This window comes from Phalangium opilio, unplaced genomic scaffold (assembly GCF_054372755.1).
Source record: "Phalangium opilio isolate 3A_F unplaced genomic scaffold, DU_Popi_V2 ptg000093l_1, whole genome shotgun sequence".
Lineage (NCBI taxonomy): Eukaryota > Metazoa > Arthropoda > Arachnida > Opiliones > Phalangiidae > Phalangium > Phalangium opilio.
This window is the reverse complement of record NW_028324198.1, coordinates 3990183-4009720: the sequence shown is the minus strand read 5'-3', so window position 1 is coordinate 4009720 and position 19538 is coordinate 3990183. Positions and strand designations below refer to the sequence as shown.

The following is a 19538-nucleotide window of genomic DNA, read 5'->3' as shown; positions in this document are numbered from 1 at the left end:
TCAATATATTCTAACTATTATTGATATCCTCTCAAAATATGCTTGGAGTCTTCCTTTGAAAAATAAAACTAGTAAAGAGGTTTTGAAAGCTATGCGGAGAGTTATTAAAGAAAGAAAGCCGTTACGAATTAATGTTGATCAAGGTAGCGAATTTTTATCAAAATTGTTTAAAGATTATTTAAGAAAAGAGGGGATAAGTCTTTATACTAGTGTAGGTGCGATTAAATGCGGAGTAATTGAAAGGTTTAATAGAACTTTAAAGGATAAAATCTTCAAGTTATTAACTAGAACGAAGAAACTAAATTACATTGATGCCTTACCCAAAATAATGAAAGCCTACAATACAACTGTACATTCAAGTACTGGTTTCGCTCCTGTTGATGTCAATATGCAAAATGAGCATTTAGTGTGGAAACGTCTGTATGGTAAACAATCTAGGGCAAAACCACCAATGTTAAAGGTCGGTGATCTTGTTAGGCTATCAAAAAGCAAACCTTTGTTCGAAAAGGGTTACAAAGGGTACTGGACCAAGGAAATATTTATCATTTCAAAAATTCTGTACAGAAACCCCGTTTGTTATATTGTAAAGGACTTTGATGATGAAGAAATAAGGGGAGCCTTTTACGAATGTGAACTTCAAAAAGTTATCTTGTAAAATATAAAGAATAGTAATTGAAAAATAAAAAACATTTAAAGTTAACGAGTCATGTCGAACGATTCATTTTACGTAACTCTCGTGAGTACGGCTTCTATGAACGTGTTTCCGGGAAACACGCAATCTCATTTTAAAGTTCAATTACCAGCTCCATTGCATTTGAATGGAAACTGGCATGTGGGCTTAGCCGAAGCATTTTTACCTAAAGCTTGGGATAATGTGTCTTCAGACTATCTTTATTTTAGGGCCGGAGCCTACGATTATACGGATAATATTTGGGATCAATCAAAGGTGCAATTTACCGGCGGAACTTTACGCGGAGATGGTTACGACGCGTACAAAAATTTATTAAAAACTATGAACAATGCCATACCACCGGAAATACGATCTTCGGTATACATGTTTGTAGCATATAGTGACGATAATGAAAAAGCTTTTTGCGCCCTTAGGGCTAAAAATGGGTATGAAGTTCAAATACCTGAGGAGATGGGTAAAATCCTAGGATTGAGTTCCATGGAATGGATAAAAGAAAGATTTACGTTTCCCGAAGAACTCGTTAAAAGAAAGAAAGAGGACCCTCTCGTCCTAGATAGTTCCAATAATTTTTTCTATATCAGGAAGAGAAAAGGTCATAAAAATGCTCGAGAGTTAATATTACAAATACAACCTGGTCAATATACAAGCATTGAAAACGTCATCGAAGCTATGACCAATGAAATTCCTACGGAACATAGATCTATGATAAAAATAAACCTGAATCCCGACGGAAAAGTAAATATCAAATGTGTAAATGATTATTATCTACTGTTCACGAAAGAAAAGTCGGGTCTTGGAAGATTGTTAGGGTTTCACGAGGATCAAATGGACTATCCTCTTAGAAATTCAACTAGCAAGAGTATAGCGGATATTGACAAGGGCACTGCAAGTTTATATATTTATACAAATTTAATACTACCTCAAGTAGTTGGTGATGTCTATGCTCCGTTACTAAGGGTTGTGCCTATAGTCAATGATAAATCAACAACGTTAGCCGTCCATCGGTTTCAAAACATTGACTATTACCCATTAAGATGTCCGTCATTTGAAATGATAGAAATAGACATGAGAACTGATTATGGAGAGAATATTATGTTTAAGTTAAACAAATCAGTCATAAAACTTCATTTCATACTCAAACATGACACGAAGTAACATATACCTAAATTACTACTTGAACCAAACCGGAAGTGGTCTTACCGGAAGTGGTCTTAGTCACTTCCGGGGACCAGTATTTCAGAGAGGAAATGGTCTTGGGAGCATTTTTAAAAGCTTAATAAGATTTATAACACCAGTTTTTAAGCCCGTTGGGAAAGCACTAGGAAGAGAAGCCCTAAGAACTGGGTCCAAAATAGCTGGTGATTACATTGCGGGTAGAAACCTAAAAGAGTCTCTGAAATCTAATTTGAGCGAAGCTGGAGCAAATTTATTACAAAAAGCGAGTCAACACTTGTCACAACCGCAAACTGGTTCGGGTCGCCGTAGAAAGCTGAAGACTAGAAATCGAATCATAAAGAAACAAGATGGCCCCGGCCAGATTACACTTTTGCGCGCCCTCTAGTGACTAGAATTAGTATTACTATATTCATTGACCCCGACAAATTTATAATTTTCAGGTTTTTTTCCATTGTTTATAAAATAGCATTCCGATTATGAATAAAACCAATCTAGTAAGAATTTGGTTTACAGTTTAATCATAAGTCTATAAGATATGTTCCATAAGTGTGTCACTCGTTAATGAGAGCTTGTCGTGAAGTGACGTAGGAGAAACGTCATAGATTCTCGTAAAGCGACGCCTAGTGAGGCGCTGTCAAAGGCTTAGTACAGACCAAAGAGGAGGATGGACTGAAAAACCGAGTGTAGTCAATTCTCACGTCGTTCTTGAACTGGCTCTCATTAAGCCTCTAACATTACGTGTATGGGTAGTGACATACTTATGGAACATATCTTATAAACTTATGGTTTAATTAAATAAGTAATTAACTGTAGTGTTCAAGTCTTGGTGGATTAATTAGGCTAGATATACTAATCAATATCCAAGATTTATTCTACCATATGATTATGGTCATTGGTTACATTGGGTGGCAAGGATGCCGCTTGAGTGCGGATAAAGAAGCGAGGAGTGTTCTCTCCTATACGCGATGTACGAGGTTACCTCCCATTTTTAAAATGTGAGTAGTTTTTGGTAATCGCCATCTAGTGAGCGAATTCTGTACTTTGATTTTATTCCGTATTTTAAAAATGGCCGCGGACAACAACAATCTTTATGACACAGAGTTAACCATTTGTCAGGTCCCGAATGAAGTTTGCAAACCCACGATCTCCACTCCCTTAAATCCCTATCACTACTTTTACAGCCAAGAACGGAACATGTTCTACCCCAGCTTGCCATTTTTATTTTTCAAAACTTACTAATTACCAACGAGAATTAAAAAATATGTTCAAATCATCGGATTCACCGAGCCAAAGGATTTCAGACGATGGTTTTGAACTTCCTGCTTTTGAACGCTAGATGGCTTTAAACACCGACGTTTAAAGAGACAAAAATACCGAATTTTACGCTTTACTTCGACGCTAGATGGCGGTATCAAAAACTACTAAGACGCAATGGCAGCCCCCCTTGAATTTGCCTGGTAAAGGACAATTAGAAAATGGGGGTTACAATCAATCGATATCTGAGGATGGGGCGCCATCTAGGTTGTGTTTGGAATAGGCGGGAATTACGAATATAGCAATACTCTCCCGTGAGATTAAAACCCAGTGACTGTATGAGTCTTAAGATAATGTGAGGGTTTAACAATAAAATTCGAAGATCATTGGCAACTTGTAATATTGCGCTATGCATTTGTAACAGTTTGGTTGAGCTTAATGAGGTAGATTGTAATTCAGATTTAACTTTGTTTAAGTCACTATTTTATACTGTCCTTTATGAGGTTATTGTTATTGTGGTGAAAAGTTTGTTTAAAGTCACTATTTTATACTGTCCTTTATGAGGTTATTGTTATTATGGTGAAAAGTTTGTTTAAACTCATTATTTATACTGTCCTTCATGAGGTTATTGTTATTATGGTGAAAACTTGGTTTAGCTGCTGTCTCATAGGTTGAGCCTTTCAGGCGCTCGTCTGTTTCGGAGTGGGTTGCGGCGAATTGGTGTTGCGGATGTGGTGGTGGTCCTTGGGACCAGTGACCCTCGCATTAATTATTATTTTACCGGTCCCACTATAAATTAAATTTCTAAAATGGTGAGAATAAAAAGCACGTAAAGACACAAAAGTAAAGAAGCTGAAAATTCTAATTGAATTTGAATTTTTTACTGTAGGAAAAAGTAGCATATAACAATCCATAACAGTTAACTTTTATTTCTTATCACAATTTTTCAACTAGTTGCCACTAAATATCAATCAACATGTCTAATGATATTTGAAGTTCTTAATCCTTTTCTGAACTAGCCTTATTCCTTATTGCATTTTCCATAAATTCAGCGGCAATATCTTCTCTCGCTATCAGTAAGCCAGATCAAAATCTTGTAATGTGACCATGCACTACTGAGAAATACGATTACTGACAACTAGTACTGGCTATGGTCTAGACTGTCGACTACAAGAGACTCATTCTAGAGTATAGACGCTAGACAAGATCAATAGTCAATAGAATACAAAACTTTTGTAGGGAAGTTGTAGCCAAGGAGTACTAACTACCTAGGAGTAGAATTGGTAGAAAATGTGTTGAGCTAGAAAAATTCTAAAAAGGAACCCCGAATTTATAAACTGGTCCCACCGTCTATTTTTTCCAAAAACCCTAATTAATAAAGTGCTCCCTGATACCACTGACCCCAACTTTTGGAATAAATAAACTGGTCCGAGCAATTAATAAACTGGTTTGGGACTTGTAAACCTGTCTTATTTCCTACCCTGTAGTGACGAGCCCATGATGTAAACAATAAAGATGGCCGCGAGCTACGAGGTTTAAGCCTCGGTCTTTAGTGTATCGGGACGGGGAGACGGGGAGTCGGGGACTCGGGGTCCGAGTAAAATTGTCCATGCCCATGCCTTTTAATAATTATCTTAATGTTCTTTTTATTGATGATTGTTTATGCCTATTAATATTTATCTTAATGTTCTTTTCATTGATGATTGTTTATGCCTATTAATAATTATCTTAATGTTCTTTTTATTGATGAGCTTAAGTTGTAAATTTTTAATTTGATACTTTCAAAGTAACGTTAATTAAACCTTCAATACCTTGATTTAAATTTTCATTTATAATCCTTATTTAATTTAAGGATGATGTCAGTTTGTAAGTCTCGTTAATTTAATTCCCCCTTTCCCACAGAGAGGGTCTGAAAATTTAAATCACTTGGCAGAGACTGGAGATCTTCAACATTCAGTGACAGACTCTGAATCTCAATGGGCATTTAAAAAACTGTATAAATTTAAATTGAAATTCCAAATTATAATTAAATACTTTTTGTTTGATATGTTGATATTAACGTAATCAATCCTTGAATACTCTATTGGTACTATCAACACCATCGTTAAATTTATTACTTAAATAATATAATTTTTTTTAAATATAATAATCAAATTAGCGACTTATTATTAGTTAACTTTAAATGAGTATGTTTCACTGATTAAAATTACATTTCTAAAAATTGTTAGGTTGATAGCACTTTCATGTTTCATGTAGAAATTTCATATTTCCGTGGATGGAGAGATGAACACGTTGATTCCGTTTGTCGTTGATTGAAATTAGATTCATTTTGATCATAAATTTCATTTTATATTTTGAGTTGTTGATTTTATGAGATTGTTGATTTTATTTTTATAATTATCACTTACGTAACTGTTATTAGTAGATGAACCCAGCGAGAGCGGAAACTGCCAAAATGATTAGTTAATTTTGCAAAGAATCTGCAATTTAATTCTGCAAAAATCTACCTATTATTTTATGTCAGTTCCGTTAAGTGATCATTTAATTTTAAACTTGCCAAACAAATAGTGAGCAATGTTACCTCCGTCCCAAACTAGTTATAGTTTTAAAACGCTGACTCGAGTTTCATTTTGTTAATACATTTAATTTTATTAGTAAATCAACCTGCCTAACTTTTAAGCAGACGAGTCTTAAAAAACGATATCATTGGTTAAATTAGAAAACTCTCTCTGCTTAGTGCGCCTTCTGTCGGGGAGAACCTTAATTTCTTTTTTGATTAATATGATAATATTAATTGTAATGTTTAAGTTCCCAAGTAGAAATCTAATCTTGCCTAGGATTAAAAAGATATATAATAATTATAAATTGCAAAAAAAAATTGCAAGCAACTGTCTCTCCTCCTCTAGCGCGATACAATATATATTCGACAGCATCCAGTGGCGGGCGTCGGGGAGGTGGGGGTCCATATCTAAAGCCAGACAGTTGCACAGTTCTCTCTCTCGTCTCCCGCTAAACCCACGCAGTAAGTGCGGGCGTCGGGGAGGTGGGGGGGGGGGGGGGTCCATATCCTAACTCTCTCTTTCTTCTCTTCAGTATAATTTAACTCGCTCTATATTACAACCAAGCGTGGCTTCGTGGTAGAGCGCGCGGTCGGGCGACTTCACTGGCGTCTCGTATGGATCAGGACATTGCAGGTTCGAGGCCCGGCGCCGACAGAAAAATAATTTCAATTGAAATTTAATATGTTACGCCACCTATGAGGTGTGAGGTGAACTACGGGTGAATTTCGAGTCGAAAATTCGCGGGAAATTTGAAATTCAAAATATTTATTTAGTTGCAAATATCCGAACGAGTACGCGAAAAAAAGGGGGAAATGGGGGATAGAAAAGGCGCCCAGCCTGCCAGCAAGGGTCAGAACAATACTTTCGCTGCTCAAAAGAGCGCAAAAGTAAAAACGAACCAAGACTGACTTTTTGGACTAAAAAACAATAAACATGGTTGAGGGTATGATGTCAGAACTGGATTTATTCGCGGTACCACCGGCGAATTACAATGTTGAAAATAGTGACTACGTAATTTACAAGCCTTTGGCATCAATTTCGGATCAAGGCCCTATTGAGTTCTTTGTTCCAGGATCTAATGATCTCTATACGGACTTGGCTAAAACATTGTTACAAGTTAGAGTAAAATTACTCAAAGATGATGGTTCTGCATTAACTGCTCTAGAAGCGGATGTGGGTCCTGTGAATTTGTTACACGCTGCTCTGTTTAATCAAGTAGATGTGTTTTTCGGAGATACTCAAGTTAATACTTCGACAAACGCATATCCGTATTTGGCATTCTTTGAAACGCATCTAAATTACGGTGACAGTACAAAAAATTCCTATCTATCTGCAAAAATGTACTACAAAGATAATCCAGTAGACGCCGCAAAAATGTTTTTAGCCGCGAATAAAAATTATAACAATGGTATGTTGAAAAGGAAAAATCGCGTAGCCCTCTCAAACCCCGTTGATATGATCGGTGATTTACATCTTGATGTGTGTCGAATGGACAAGTTTCTTTTAAATAACGTAGATGTTAGGTTTCGATTCATAAAGTCAGTAAACGAATTTGCTATTATCTCAACAATAGCAAATCAAAAATTTAAATTTAAAATATTAGACGTAACTTTACTAATTAAAAAGGTTAAGGTCAATGCGGAAATAATGTTAGCTCACGCTATGGTTCATGAAAAACATAACGTTATTTACCCTATTAACCGGACCGTGTTAAAATACTTTTCTATTAGCAGTGGTTTAACGGATATTACACGCGAAAATGTATTTATGAACAAAATGCCAGCCCGGGTAATTATTGGTTTAGTTAGAACGGCAGCCTTTAACGGCGATCTGAGTTTAAATGGTTTCGAATTTGCTCATTTCAATTTAAACTACTTGGCCTTAACAATAGGGAACCAAACATTTCCCAACCCTCCGTTTACGCCAAACTATAACGTTAACGAGTATTCCCGAGAGTATGTTTCAAATTATACGGCTTTGGACTTGTTCAAAAGAAATAAAGGAAATTGTGTTTCTTACGAAGAATATAAAGAAGGTAACGTTCTCTACGGATTTGATTTAACCCCGGAAGAGCAAGCTAGTGCTGACCATCTATCACGGAATAAACAAGGAAACTTGAGAATATCAATGAAATTTAAGTCTCCGTTGGTTCATAATGTAACGGCTATTGTTTACGCGGAATTTGAATCGGAAATAATAATTTCAAAAGATCGCACCGTGATTTACAATCCCTCAGGAGAATGAACACCGTAGAAATAAACGAATTTTTAACGTGTGAATCCGTAACAAAACCATTTTTTCTCGGTGTTTTTGCCTTTGATCAAAAACCATTACCACCCAGACAGAAAAAATATTGTTTTTGTTTGAAAACGGAACCAAAATCAAGCCGAGGCATTCACTGGTTAGCAATCTACGTAGATAATGGAATAGGTACCTTTTTTGATTCTTACGGAAATGATCCTTTTTACTACAATCTTGTAGACCTTAACCTTTACGCTAGTAAATGGTATTTTAACAACGTACCTATACAATATCCTTTGTCCGAAACGTGTGGACTACATTGTATTTTCTATTTATTTAACATGTGTAACGGCTATACCCTAGATATGATTATTCAAGACTTATATAATCCTCATGATTTAATGTATAACGAAGCAATGGTACTTTTGTTTATGTGCAATCATTTATTAAATCATAAAGACATGTATTGTAATCAATAAACTTTATTCGTATAAATCGATCCATTTATTTTCCGTCTTTCGTCTTTTGTTTTGTCGTCTTACAGTTATGTTTGATTCTTCTTCTTTTGGTTTGGAATTTTTTTTAGGTTTCCTTCTTAGTTCAAGCGGAGAGTACAATTTTTTCAGCTCTTGATATTCGTGAATTACTTGGGCCATACTGTTTTTCCTATTCTTTTTAAGCCTTTCAGGATTTGGTAATACAGTAGGTATTGGAGCAGTAAATGTAAATGGCGGAGCTGGTGCTGTTGCTGCTGGTGACTGCGTTGACATCACATTTGCAGGTGTTGATGGCATTATATTTGGAGGCAGTGTAGGTATTAGATTAGGTGTCGATGTCGGGACCATTGGAACTGACAATGGTTGTACAATAGGGGGTTGACTTAATTTTACGGTCGGTGGTTCAACAAATTTCTTAACGTTTAGAAACTTTTGCAGCGTTGTCAAATATTCTCTCAATTTTGTTTCGGATGTTCCTGGTTTTTCAAGAATTTCACTCATTTCTTTGTCTAAATCGGATAATTCTCTGTCTACGGCCGACAAAACTGTAGAAGCCGGAACTAGTATCATTTTTTTTCATCGTACAGCGTTAATCGCCGAAATTACACTAGGTACCAATGTTCCTAGTAGTAAAGGCCAGAATCCCCCTGTTTGATTAGTCATCAAACGACGTTTCTTTTTTAATGACAAAGATTTCAGAGCTAATCTTCTTATAACCCTTTTATGACTCCTAAGTTTTGTCTTTTGAGCCTTGGTGATTGGCAAGCCTCCAGTTGTAATATTATGACAAATATTGCAAATAGCTTTTATCTGCGCATTGCTACTATTTTTAAGAATTTTTTTTCTTTGTTTACTATGTTTTAAAACGTGTAAGAAGGGATAGTGTGGACGAAGTGATCGGGGTACCATCGTTATGGTAAATAATTTATTTTGGTGAGTTCGCGTTAATTTAATCCTCGACAAAAACTATCATAGGACCATCAGAAGGAAGGACATTGCTCCTTAAACGTAGTTTATCATCTTGGTCCTGTTTACAATCAATTAATATATAACTATGCGGTTTCTCCGTAGCCATTTCATAGGCTTTAGCTAAAAAATGTTTCTTTTTGGGAAACGTTTGCCGTCCTAGGTATTCAACAGCGGACGAATCTCTCGGAGACTTATAGATAATTATATAAGAACAATTAAGACTTATTGTCCTTGCCTCGTTCCCATTAGCGAAGAGGTTCTGCGTAATTAAAATCAAGGAGGTATTGAGATGATGAGACCCCTTGACAAACCAATCAGAAATTTGACTGCTACTATTACACTCGGATGATAAGTCGTCGAAAATCAACAGATTATTTTTAGTCCTATCGAAGAAATCTTCGTCATTAGGCTGTAAACCTTTTATAAAATCGATATTTCCAATTTTTCTTTTTAATTCGTCAAATTTTGGTCGATACATAGAATAACAATAAACTATACGATCTGGAGGTGGCTCAATCATTAATCGACTATTTTCCAACAATTTAAATACAAATGTCGATTTTCCCGACATAGTTGGTCCGGAGCAAACCATTTGATACGGATGAATAAATTTTAATCTGCATGCCATAATTTATAATAAGTGAATAAAACCTTTTTTTAGAAAAATGCTAATATATACATACGAGCAAGGTTGATGCAAAAGTCGTCAAGACGACATCGTGGATATATATCCCGCGAATTACGTTGAAGAAGTTAAGAAGTAATTGTCAAAAATTGCGATTAATTGAAAAACAGCAGCGCGTGTGTGCATCTAGGGACTAGAGTACGTTACTTGAAATAAACCTCAGAAACAGATGAAATCGTTTCTTCAGTCCCTGCCCCTTCATTTTATTAAAAAATAAAAGGAACGAAAAAAGAAATATCAAAGACAAATAAATAACAACAATAGCTCTTCATTTTAAAAAACAAACTCTTAATGAAGCATCTCTTGTCCATTAATTGTAAAGAAAAACAGAAAATAAATGACACTATTAAACATTGTGGTGAACTGTTTTATTATTAATTTTTATTTTCTTAACCGATCAATTAAGTTATTAGGATATTATTTCTGTATTTTTCATAATAGAGTTGAACTGCCTATCTCAACGAGGTTGAATTCAGGGTTCGTACAAACCTGGGTAACTGGGAAAACTAAGGCAAAAAATTCAGGGAAATTTAGAATTTATGGTAAAATTCAGTTGGAGCGGCGCCTGTACGTAATTAACTGTTAGAACGCGTCTTCTATTGTAGGTCTTGGAGTAGTGTTACGGTTAATGTCTTCCCCCATAAAACCGTGTTCCAAGGGATAATTATTTGACGGACTATGCCAATCAGTAGTTTGTTCGCAATCGTCAGCATCTTTTAATGAGAATAATGGTTGTAAAATGCAGTTGGAACACCAACTTTTGTTATAGTTCCAGATATAATAGCGTAGCGCGTCTTTACTATTAACCTGATAGTGATCAGTTAACTGTTCATATTTAGCGTTTAAACAATCGTTTAAACTATGATGAAAATAGCAAGCGGGACATATTCGTCTATAATTTTGCGGGCAACCACAATAGCATATTTTTACGTAATATTGGTAATGTAAATGATTTTGTTCATTTGAAAAGATAAATGGTGGCGTTTCTATCCGGTTGCGATGCACTAGTTCAAATTCTTCGAACGTTAAGGGACTGAATTCGTCGAACACTATTTCTCTCTCTATAGACGATTTTGATATACTTATATCCAAATCTTCGAAAGTTCCAGGTGCTCGATGTTTATCTACTTCGGCGGCTTTAAAAAAGACTGATTCTATGTGTCCCCAAAAGGTTTTCGGTATGAAATTTTTTACATCGTTAAAATTAAAATATCTTTCATTATGAAACTTATATTTAAAAACATGCATCAAATTATTTATAGCGATATCTTGTAAAGATGTTACTTTAACGTCTTCTATTTTTTGTTTTTTTCTCGGGGATTCTATTATATTTTCTTCTTCCATTTCGGTCTCTTACTTTGATTCGCTGTATAAAATAACTATTTCCCTTTTACAAAATTTTCCAGTCCATTTGAAAAGTACAAAGTACTCACCTTTTTATAGAAATGTGTTATCGCAAATTGTTAGTAAAGTATTTTTTCGGTACGAATGAATCTCGTCCTTTAAGTCTGATCTTTTATACTAAATGAGCGTTGTCTTTTCTAGCTTTAAGTCAAAGATATCTATCTTTAATGTAAGGGTATGAATAGCTCTTTCTGATTACACTTAAGCGGAGTCATATTACTTATTATCGCTACTGTGGGGGTATGGATTCAATAATATTAATTTTTTTAAACCTTCAACCATATCTGCTTCTCTTTAGTTTTATCCAACTAGTTCGAGTGAAACCTTGGGTCAAGATTAAACTTAGTTATAAACAATTTATAAAATTTTCCCATTGCCGATGAACGCCTTTATTTTTTCATCATTATATCTGTACATATACAGTGATATCAAATTTCATCTTTTATTTTTCCAAGTCTTCAACCATATCTCTTTATTTTATCCAACTTGTTCATTTATAACCATAGGGCTAAATTTTGTTATCGACAATTTATAACTAACTTGTCCTATCGCCGACAAAGGCCTTTATTTACGTTATTATATATGATAAATAGGGATTCTCTTCAACACAGCGCTGTCAATACCATTAAACGTATTCGCGACATCTTGTTTAGTCAATTTTCTGATAGTAATATCTTTCTAGCGCAATGACCGAGTAAAGGATAATATGTAGGAGTAAAGAAAATTGTCTCGAGTGAAATTCGAGACGTTAACAGATAATAAAGAAGTTAACATACGCTACAAAAGCGAACACTCTCTTAAGTCTGGCGATTACGTCACGACTAAAGACAACTACAGACACGTCCTAAAAACCCCTAAACAATTAACAAAGACATAATCAATTGACGGTTATAGAAAAGATTACATTAACGACTACCGGGAAATAAAAAGGATAAATATTCCTCGTAGATACTATCGAGAGTCCCTAATTTCCTCAATTCTTCCCGTAAACATTTGATAAAGTCATTTCCGTAAAATTCGGCTTTTTCTTCTAAACACAATGGCGCCGGTGAATCCGTTTCCGGGGCTTTAACTCTTGTTTGATTTATACCATGACCCAATCGGGTAAATAAAAGTCCGTCATGTAAATCCTCCAAAATAATGTCACTATTATCAAATATTAATCGCTTCAAAACTTCCACCTGATTCTGGTATTCGATATCTTGATGCTCAGGAGGTTTATCTTCATATATCGTGCATTTCTTAGTAACACGAGCGATTTTCCCACTTTCAGATACTCGGTGTTCGAAACATATTGTATACATACTGCATTGATCTAAAAGATACGCGACCATATATTGGAAATCCTCGCGCCCTTTGAATCGTTGATACGTCACTATATAACGCAAAGTGTGTAAGAAGATATCCATTAGAAGTCACTGCTCTCTTCAAGGCAAATAACCGAGATAAAGAGAGCACTCTCTTATCAGACAAACTCTAATTTAACTCTGGCGATTACGTCACGACTAAAGAGAGACAAGTTCACGCCCTAATCAATTGGCGACCCCCACTCTCGACCAATAAACGAACTCAGAGAAACCCCCCGGATAAAAACCGGTTTTCCCCCGCGCTAGACTCACGCGAGTATACACGCGCGAGTCTAGCGCGCTAGAAGGCTTGCGGCACACTTAAATGACCTAATTAACTCTCCATATTTCGGTGGGTTCACTACTTACTTCAGACAAAAAATAGTAACCAATTTTAGTAAATATTGAGAAAACCAATTTGAACTTAATTCGGTTCAGGTTCACCTTAAATTGAACCTTTTCCTGCAGCACTCTTTCAGCATATCGTAGAATTTAGTGACGGTCTCGACACTCAGGGATTCCTGTAGAGGGAAAATATTGTTATTTCTATTAATAATGAAAATTTTTATTCTACGTACTTCAATGACTCCAAATCTTAAATCGTACATGTCTGTGAATCTTGTTGTTTGTAGCTTTCCGAAAATGAGTGTGTTTACAGAGATGATAAGAATTACAATTCAAAATACTAGAAATAAAGAACCTCACTTTGCACCTCAGTACGTTTTGTCTACTTTTCTGGTGGCTATTTTTTCAACCCTAAAATCATAATGCCAGTCTGTACCATTTACTAAATGTTAGGCAAATCGATTGAAATGTACGAATGTTATACCGTGAGATAGGGTTTTTACATTTTTAGGAATCATTTTCCAATATTATCCCGTATTGGAAATTTTTTTCTTAATGAGTATTAATTAGGATTAACGTTCTAGTTTCAACGCTTAAGTGATTTGTGTTGGTTCATGAATTCGTCAGTCAATCAATACTTCTGTTTATGAGAACAAAGATTATGGTCGAATTCAACTGGCATTTACTCTCTTACTCAAATGGCAAGTCTAATTTAAAATGAAATTTTTAAATCGAATTTAAGGAGGTAGGAAGTAATTTCCTCTTTAAATTTAGACGAGTTTCGTTAAAATCGGTTAACGTTGCATTTGAAATAATAAAAATTTTGAAACACTAATCGCTGGAACATTTCGATGTAAATGGGGGTAAAATTTTGTCTTCCATCTCGCTTTTTGGCGCATGCGCTTTTGCCTTTTTACCTCTCCGTGTGGCGTAGTCCAGGAGAGGTTCTGTAACGGCCGTGTCTGTCTGTCTGGCTGTGTGGGTGTGTGTGTGTGTCTGTCCGTTGTTACACCCACGTCACGTGACCGCGTTCGCAGTTTGCGTATCGGAGCAAACGTGTTCGCCATTTCCGAACTGCTTTCACAGTCACGGAAATGGCTCCTCTACTTGAGTTCTCACACCACCATCTTCTGATCTTTGTCCATCCCACATGAACACCAGTCTGGTACTTTTCTGGCTTCCAACACCATCATCTTCTGTTATTTGTCAATCCCACATTGACACCAGTCTGCACTTACACTGGCTTCTAACACCACCATCCACTGGTCTGCCGTCTATTCCACATAGACCCCAATCTGTATCAATGGCTTCTACTCCATTATCATCGTTTGGTTTTAGGATATACGCGGCGATCTGCTAAGATTACGAGAAACGTCTAGCCTCCCTAAGGTGGGATCGCCACCAAAGGTTTTCGCAATTGCGCTTTTTCCTTATTATTATAATGGAAACGAATCGTATATATACCCCAAAATTTGCAGAAAGCGGGCAAGAGGGGTACCCTTCACTTTAAACGTCAGTATTAGCAAGGTTTGAGATGATAATAGGTATAACTTTATTTTAAACGATTTAACTATTATTAATGTTAATTATTGAAGATTAAAATTATTTAAAATAATTATATTTATTTAAATATTAAAGATAAACCTCTCGTACAAAGAGAGATTATCACTGCCTCCTGTATCAACCAAGGCCCGTGAATGCGATATATTTCCTTCATTGCCTCCTATATTGTTGCAACTAACTCTGAAATTGTTAAAGACCTTTGATTTCATTACTCTGTCACTATAGTCTCTGTTTTATCGATAGATGTTTTTTAATTGTTTAATTGACAACGAACGATTCAGTTTTTTATATTGTCTATAAAAGCACTGTACCTAATCGCGTGTATACTCACTGTCGTCCTGCACAATAAACTGAATAGTTTTAAAGTAATTGCTGTCGTTCCTCAATAACAACAGGTTATGGGCCCAGCACGCTTCCACTGCGCGACGTTTTAAAGACTCGGAACCCTTTGAGTGTGTGATCGAAATTAATTGTTACGAGTTCGGAAGTAAAGTCGCGTTATTATCAATTAACATAGTAACATCGACAAAATGGCTGGAGTTCACCACGTCAGAATCGAGGCTCTAACAAAAGAAAATTACGACACGTGGAAACTTCAAATGGAAGCCCTTCTTATAAAGAACGACGCTTGGGCTTACTTAGATGGAAGTAAGCCAAAGCCGAGACTTTTAGAAAGTAATGCGACGGCAGTTGCGGAATGGGAGAAAAATGACAGGAAGGCGAAGTCAGACTTGATCCTGGCCATCAGCCCTTCAGAACTAAAGCAAGTAAAACATTGCGTCACCTCTCAAAATGTTTGGCAGAAACTTAGAACCAATCTATCAGTCAAAGGGTCCCGCTCGAAAAGCTACGCTCCTGAAAAGATTAACGTTAACCAAAATGAAAGAAGATGACGACGTTCGACAACATGTAAATCAGTTCTTCGACGCTGTCGACAAACTCGATGAGATGGATCTAGAAATCAATGAAGATCTCCTAGCCATTATGTTATTGTACAGTCTACCTGAAAGTTTTGAGATTTTTCGATGTGCCATAGAGTCCAGAGATCAGTTACCAGACCCAGAAGCGTTGAAAGTCAAAATACTTGAAGAAGCAGAAGCCAGGAAAGTAAAAGAAGACGACCTGATCCAAAATGCAATGTTTGCCATGAAGCGTCAACCACGAAGGAAGTCAAGCAAACCACATGCAGAAACTGGGTTAAGAAGTGAAAAATCAACCGAAGCTTTCAAATAAAAGTGCCATTCTTGCCGGAAACCTGGCCACAAGGCCGCGAATTGTCCATTAAAGTCAAGTGACAAGAAGCAACTAGCTGGAATGGCGGAGGAGAAAGTGCACATAGTTACGGAAGCAACGACTCAGCGCGAGGAATTCGCATTTCACATATCCAGGAAAATTGAAAACCACTGGTGCTTAGACAGTGGAGCCACGTCACACATGACTCCCAACGCAAAGAATTTTGATGACCTAGAAGAAATGAAGAAACCACTGAACCTGGCGAACAAAATGTCAACCAAGATCGAGGGAATCGGAGAAGTAAAAATCCAAGCAACGGATGGGAAAACTACAAGAACGCTAAAACTGGAACGCACCCTTCACGTACCAGACCTTCGTATCAACTTAATGTCTGTTTCGAAAATCACAGACAAAGGCCACAGCATTCTCTTCAATAAATCCCACGCCCTCATCACAAAAGAAAATGGTGAAGTAATCTCTATCGCTGATCGAGTAGGAGACTTATATTTCATAAGAAAAGGTGGTGAAGAAGCCAACATCGCTCAAAATTTGAAAACAACGCAATCCAGTTTGAAGAATTTACATTTTCGACTTGGGCACCTTAACGAGAGGAATATCAAGGACATGGTTCGAAACAACTTGACAAAGGGCTTAACTTTGGATAGAGTCGAGGATCTTGGGCCATGCGAGATTTGTGTCAAAGGAAAGCAAACCAGAACGCCGTTCCCCAAGCCCGATCCCGAAAGAACCACGGAAGTACTCGAAATAATTCACACCGACGTTTGCGGACCCATGCGAACTGCGACCATGAGCGGAGCCAGATATTTCGTGGTATTCACAGACGACAAATCTCGTTGGAGCGAAGTCTTCTTCCTTAAACACAAGAATCAAGTCCTTGAGACCTCCAGAGATTTCAAGAAGAAAGTCGAACTGCAGTCCGGGAAGAAGATAAAGATGCTTCAGTCGGACAATGGGACGGAATATTGCAACAGAGAATTTGACCGGTTCCTAAAAGACAATGGGATACTTAGAAGACTAACCGTGCCACAAACGCCGCAACAGAATGGAGTCTCTGAGCGTAAAAATAGGACTTTGGTAGAAATGGGCAGATGCATGTTGCTGCAATCAAAATTACCACCTACATTTTGGGGAGAAGCAATTGCAACGGCAAACCATATACGAAATAGATGCCCATCCAGAAGTTTAAACGGACAGCTACCGTTCACGATATGGACTGGAAAACTACCAAATTTGACCTACTTGAAGATCTTCGGTACCAAGGCCCTAATAATGGATCAGGACGCTGCCAAAGGAAAGTTTGACTCTCGAAGCAAAGAATGTGTCTTTGTTGGCTATTCCGAAGAGTCCAAAGCGTATCGAGTTTGGCTACCAGATGAAAGGAAGATCATCAGAAGCAGAGATATTAAGTTCCTCGAAGAATTCAACAGCCAAGACCATTTTGAAGATTTTGTTTCCCCAGAAGTTGTCAAAAAATATGGAGTAGAAGAGCGCACAGACACATCCCCCATCGAAATAAAAGTCGTTTTAACACAAGTCGAACGAAGGAAGGTCCGCCTGGTTGCAAAGGGTTTTGCGCAACAACCTTTCGCGCCCGTCGTAAGGTCAAGTTCCATAAGATTGGTCATGGCACTGGCAGCAAAAATGGATCTACACGTACATCAGATGGACGTAGTAACTGCTTACCTCAATGGAGAAATAGATGAGGAAATCTTCATGGAATTACCAGATGGACTGCAGGAAGCTCTCGCTGAAATCACCCACAGCAACACCAGTGAAGACATTACCACAACGTCACGAAAATGGCTTGAAACACTTAAAGAAGATGGAAACAAAGTGTGCCTTATAAAGAAGTCTCTATATGGGCTCAAACAATCAGGACGTCAATGGTACAGAAAACTTGATCAGCGATTGAGGGAAGTTGGAATGAAACCTACAAACGCTGACCCTTGTATCTACATGTCACGAAAGAATGAAGATATTATGCTTATCGCAGTTTACGTCGACGACATCATCATCGCATCTAATAACATAAAATTGATGACGAAGACTAAAGCCGACCTACAAGACAAATTTGAAATGAAGGACCTGGGAAATATATACCATTGCTTGGGGATCGAATTCCACCAAGACATCACTGGAGGAACAATTTCAATGAAACAGAAGAAATATATAGAAGCCGTTCTACAACGTTTTCGTATGGAACATTGCAAGGCCATCGCAACTCCACTAGATGCCAATACCAAGCTAAAGAAACCGGAAAACCCTAACAAAGAAGAAATGGAAAACATCCCATATCAAAGCCTCGTCGGTTCGCTGATGTACCTCGCTACTTCCACCCGACCTGATATCGCATACGCAGTGAGCGCCCTTAGCCAATTTAATTCCAGTTTCAATGATGAACATTGGACAGCGGGAAAGAGAGTGCTACGTTATCTAAGAGGAACGACTGAACATGGACTCGTCTTTCAGAAAAATAGCAAGGAAATCGAAGGATTTGTTGACGCTGACTGGGGAGGCTGCGTAAACGATAGAAGATCGTACACCGGATTCACCTTTATACTTTCCAATGCCGCCATATCATGGGAAGCTAAAAAGCAAAGGACAGTAGCCCTCTCAAGCACGGAAGCAAGCAGAATACATGGCCATAGCCGATGCAACGAAAGAGGCCATATACCTTCGTGAATTTTTGGGAGAAATCGGATTTCATCTGGAGAAAATTAAAATCCACAACGACAACCAAGGTGCACAGAAGCTCGTAAAAAATCCCATTTTCCACTCCCGAACCAAGCATATCGACATCAGACATCATTTCGTCCGCGAAACTTTCGAAAGAGGAGTCATTGCCCTGGAGTATATGCCCACGGATCAGATGCCAGCGGATGTTCTGACCAAAGGACTATTCAGTCAGAAACACACGTCGTGTATCAGCAGCTTAGGCGTTCGGTCTACTCATGGCACAAGCAAAATTAAAACCTCGGACTTTAAGGGGGACTGTTGCAACTAACTCTGAACTTGTTAAAGACCTTTGGTTTTATTACTCTGTCACTATAGTCTCTGTTTTATCGATAGATGTTTTTTAATTGTTTAATTGACAACGAACGATTCAGTTTTTTATATTGTCTATAAAAGCACTGTACCTAATCGCGTGTATACTCACTGTTGTCCTGCACAATAAACTAAATAGTTTTAAAGTAATTGCTGTCGTTCCTCAATAACAACATATATCTACCAAGGCCCGTGCATGCGATATATCCCTTCATTGCCTCCTATATCTATCAAGGCCCGTGAATTGTGATATATTTCATTCATTGCCTCCTATACATATAAAGGATGAGGGCAAAAGTGTTTTCATTGGATAATTTTGTTTATATAATCTTCTCGACACGGAGAGGTAATATTTTGGTTTTCCCAACTTGTTGTATTATGAGAGTGCGCAGAGAAGGCAATGTATCAACCCCTCTGTATAATATAATAATTGATGTTTTATAATAAAACTGAAAATCCTAACTAATATCTGTTACTTCAACCAAATAATTATGACCACTTACCTAT

At 37.1% G+C, this 19538-nt stretch overlaps 1 protein-coding gene and 1 long non-coding RNA gene across 2 annotated transcripts; one reads left to right on the top strand and one right to left on the bottom strand.

Annotated features, from left to right (window-relative positions):
* Nucleotides 1-976: 976 nt before the first annotated feature.
* LOC149640658 (uncharacterized) lies at nt 977-2167 on the bottom strand. Its single transcript, XR_016372213.1, has 3 exons — nt 1461-2167; nt 1323-1376; nt 977-1263 (listed from the first exon to the last, which is right to left on the bottom strand). It is a non-coding gene; the product is annotated as an uncharacterized LOC149640658 (long non-coding RNA).
* Nucleotides 2168-6615: 4448 nt separating this feature from the next.
* Nucleotides 6616-7926, top strand: LOC149640657 (uncharacterized protein F54H12.2-like). The gene is made up of 2 exons (XM_089850680.1): nt 6616-7220; nt 7413-7926. Exons 1-2 carry the CDS (start codon nt 6616-6618, stop codon nt 7924-7926), a joined length of 1119 nt encoding a protein of 372 aa, XP_089706806.1.
* Nucleotides 7927-19538: the final 11612 nt, after the last annotated feature.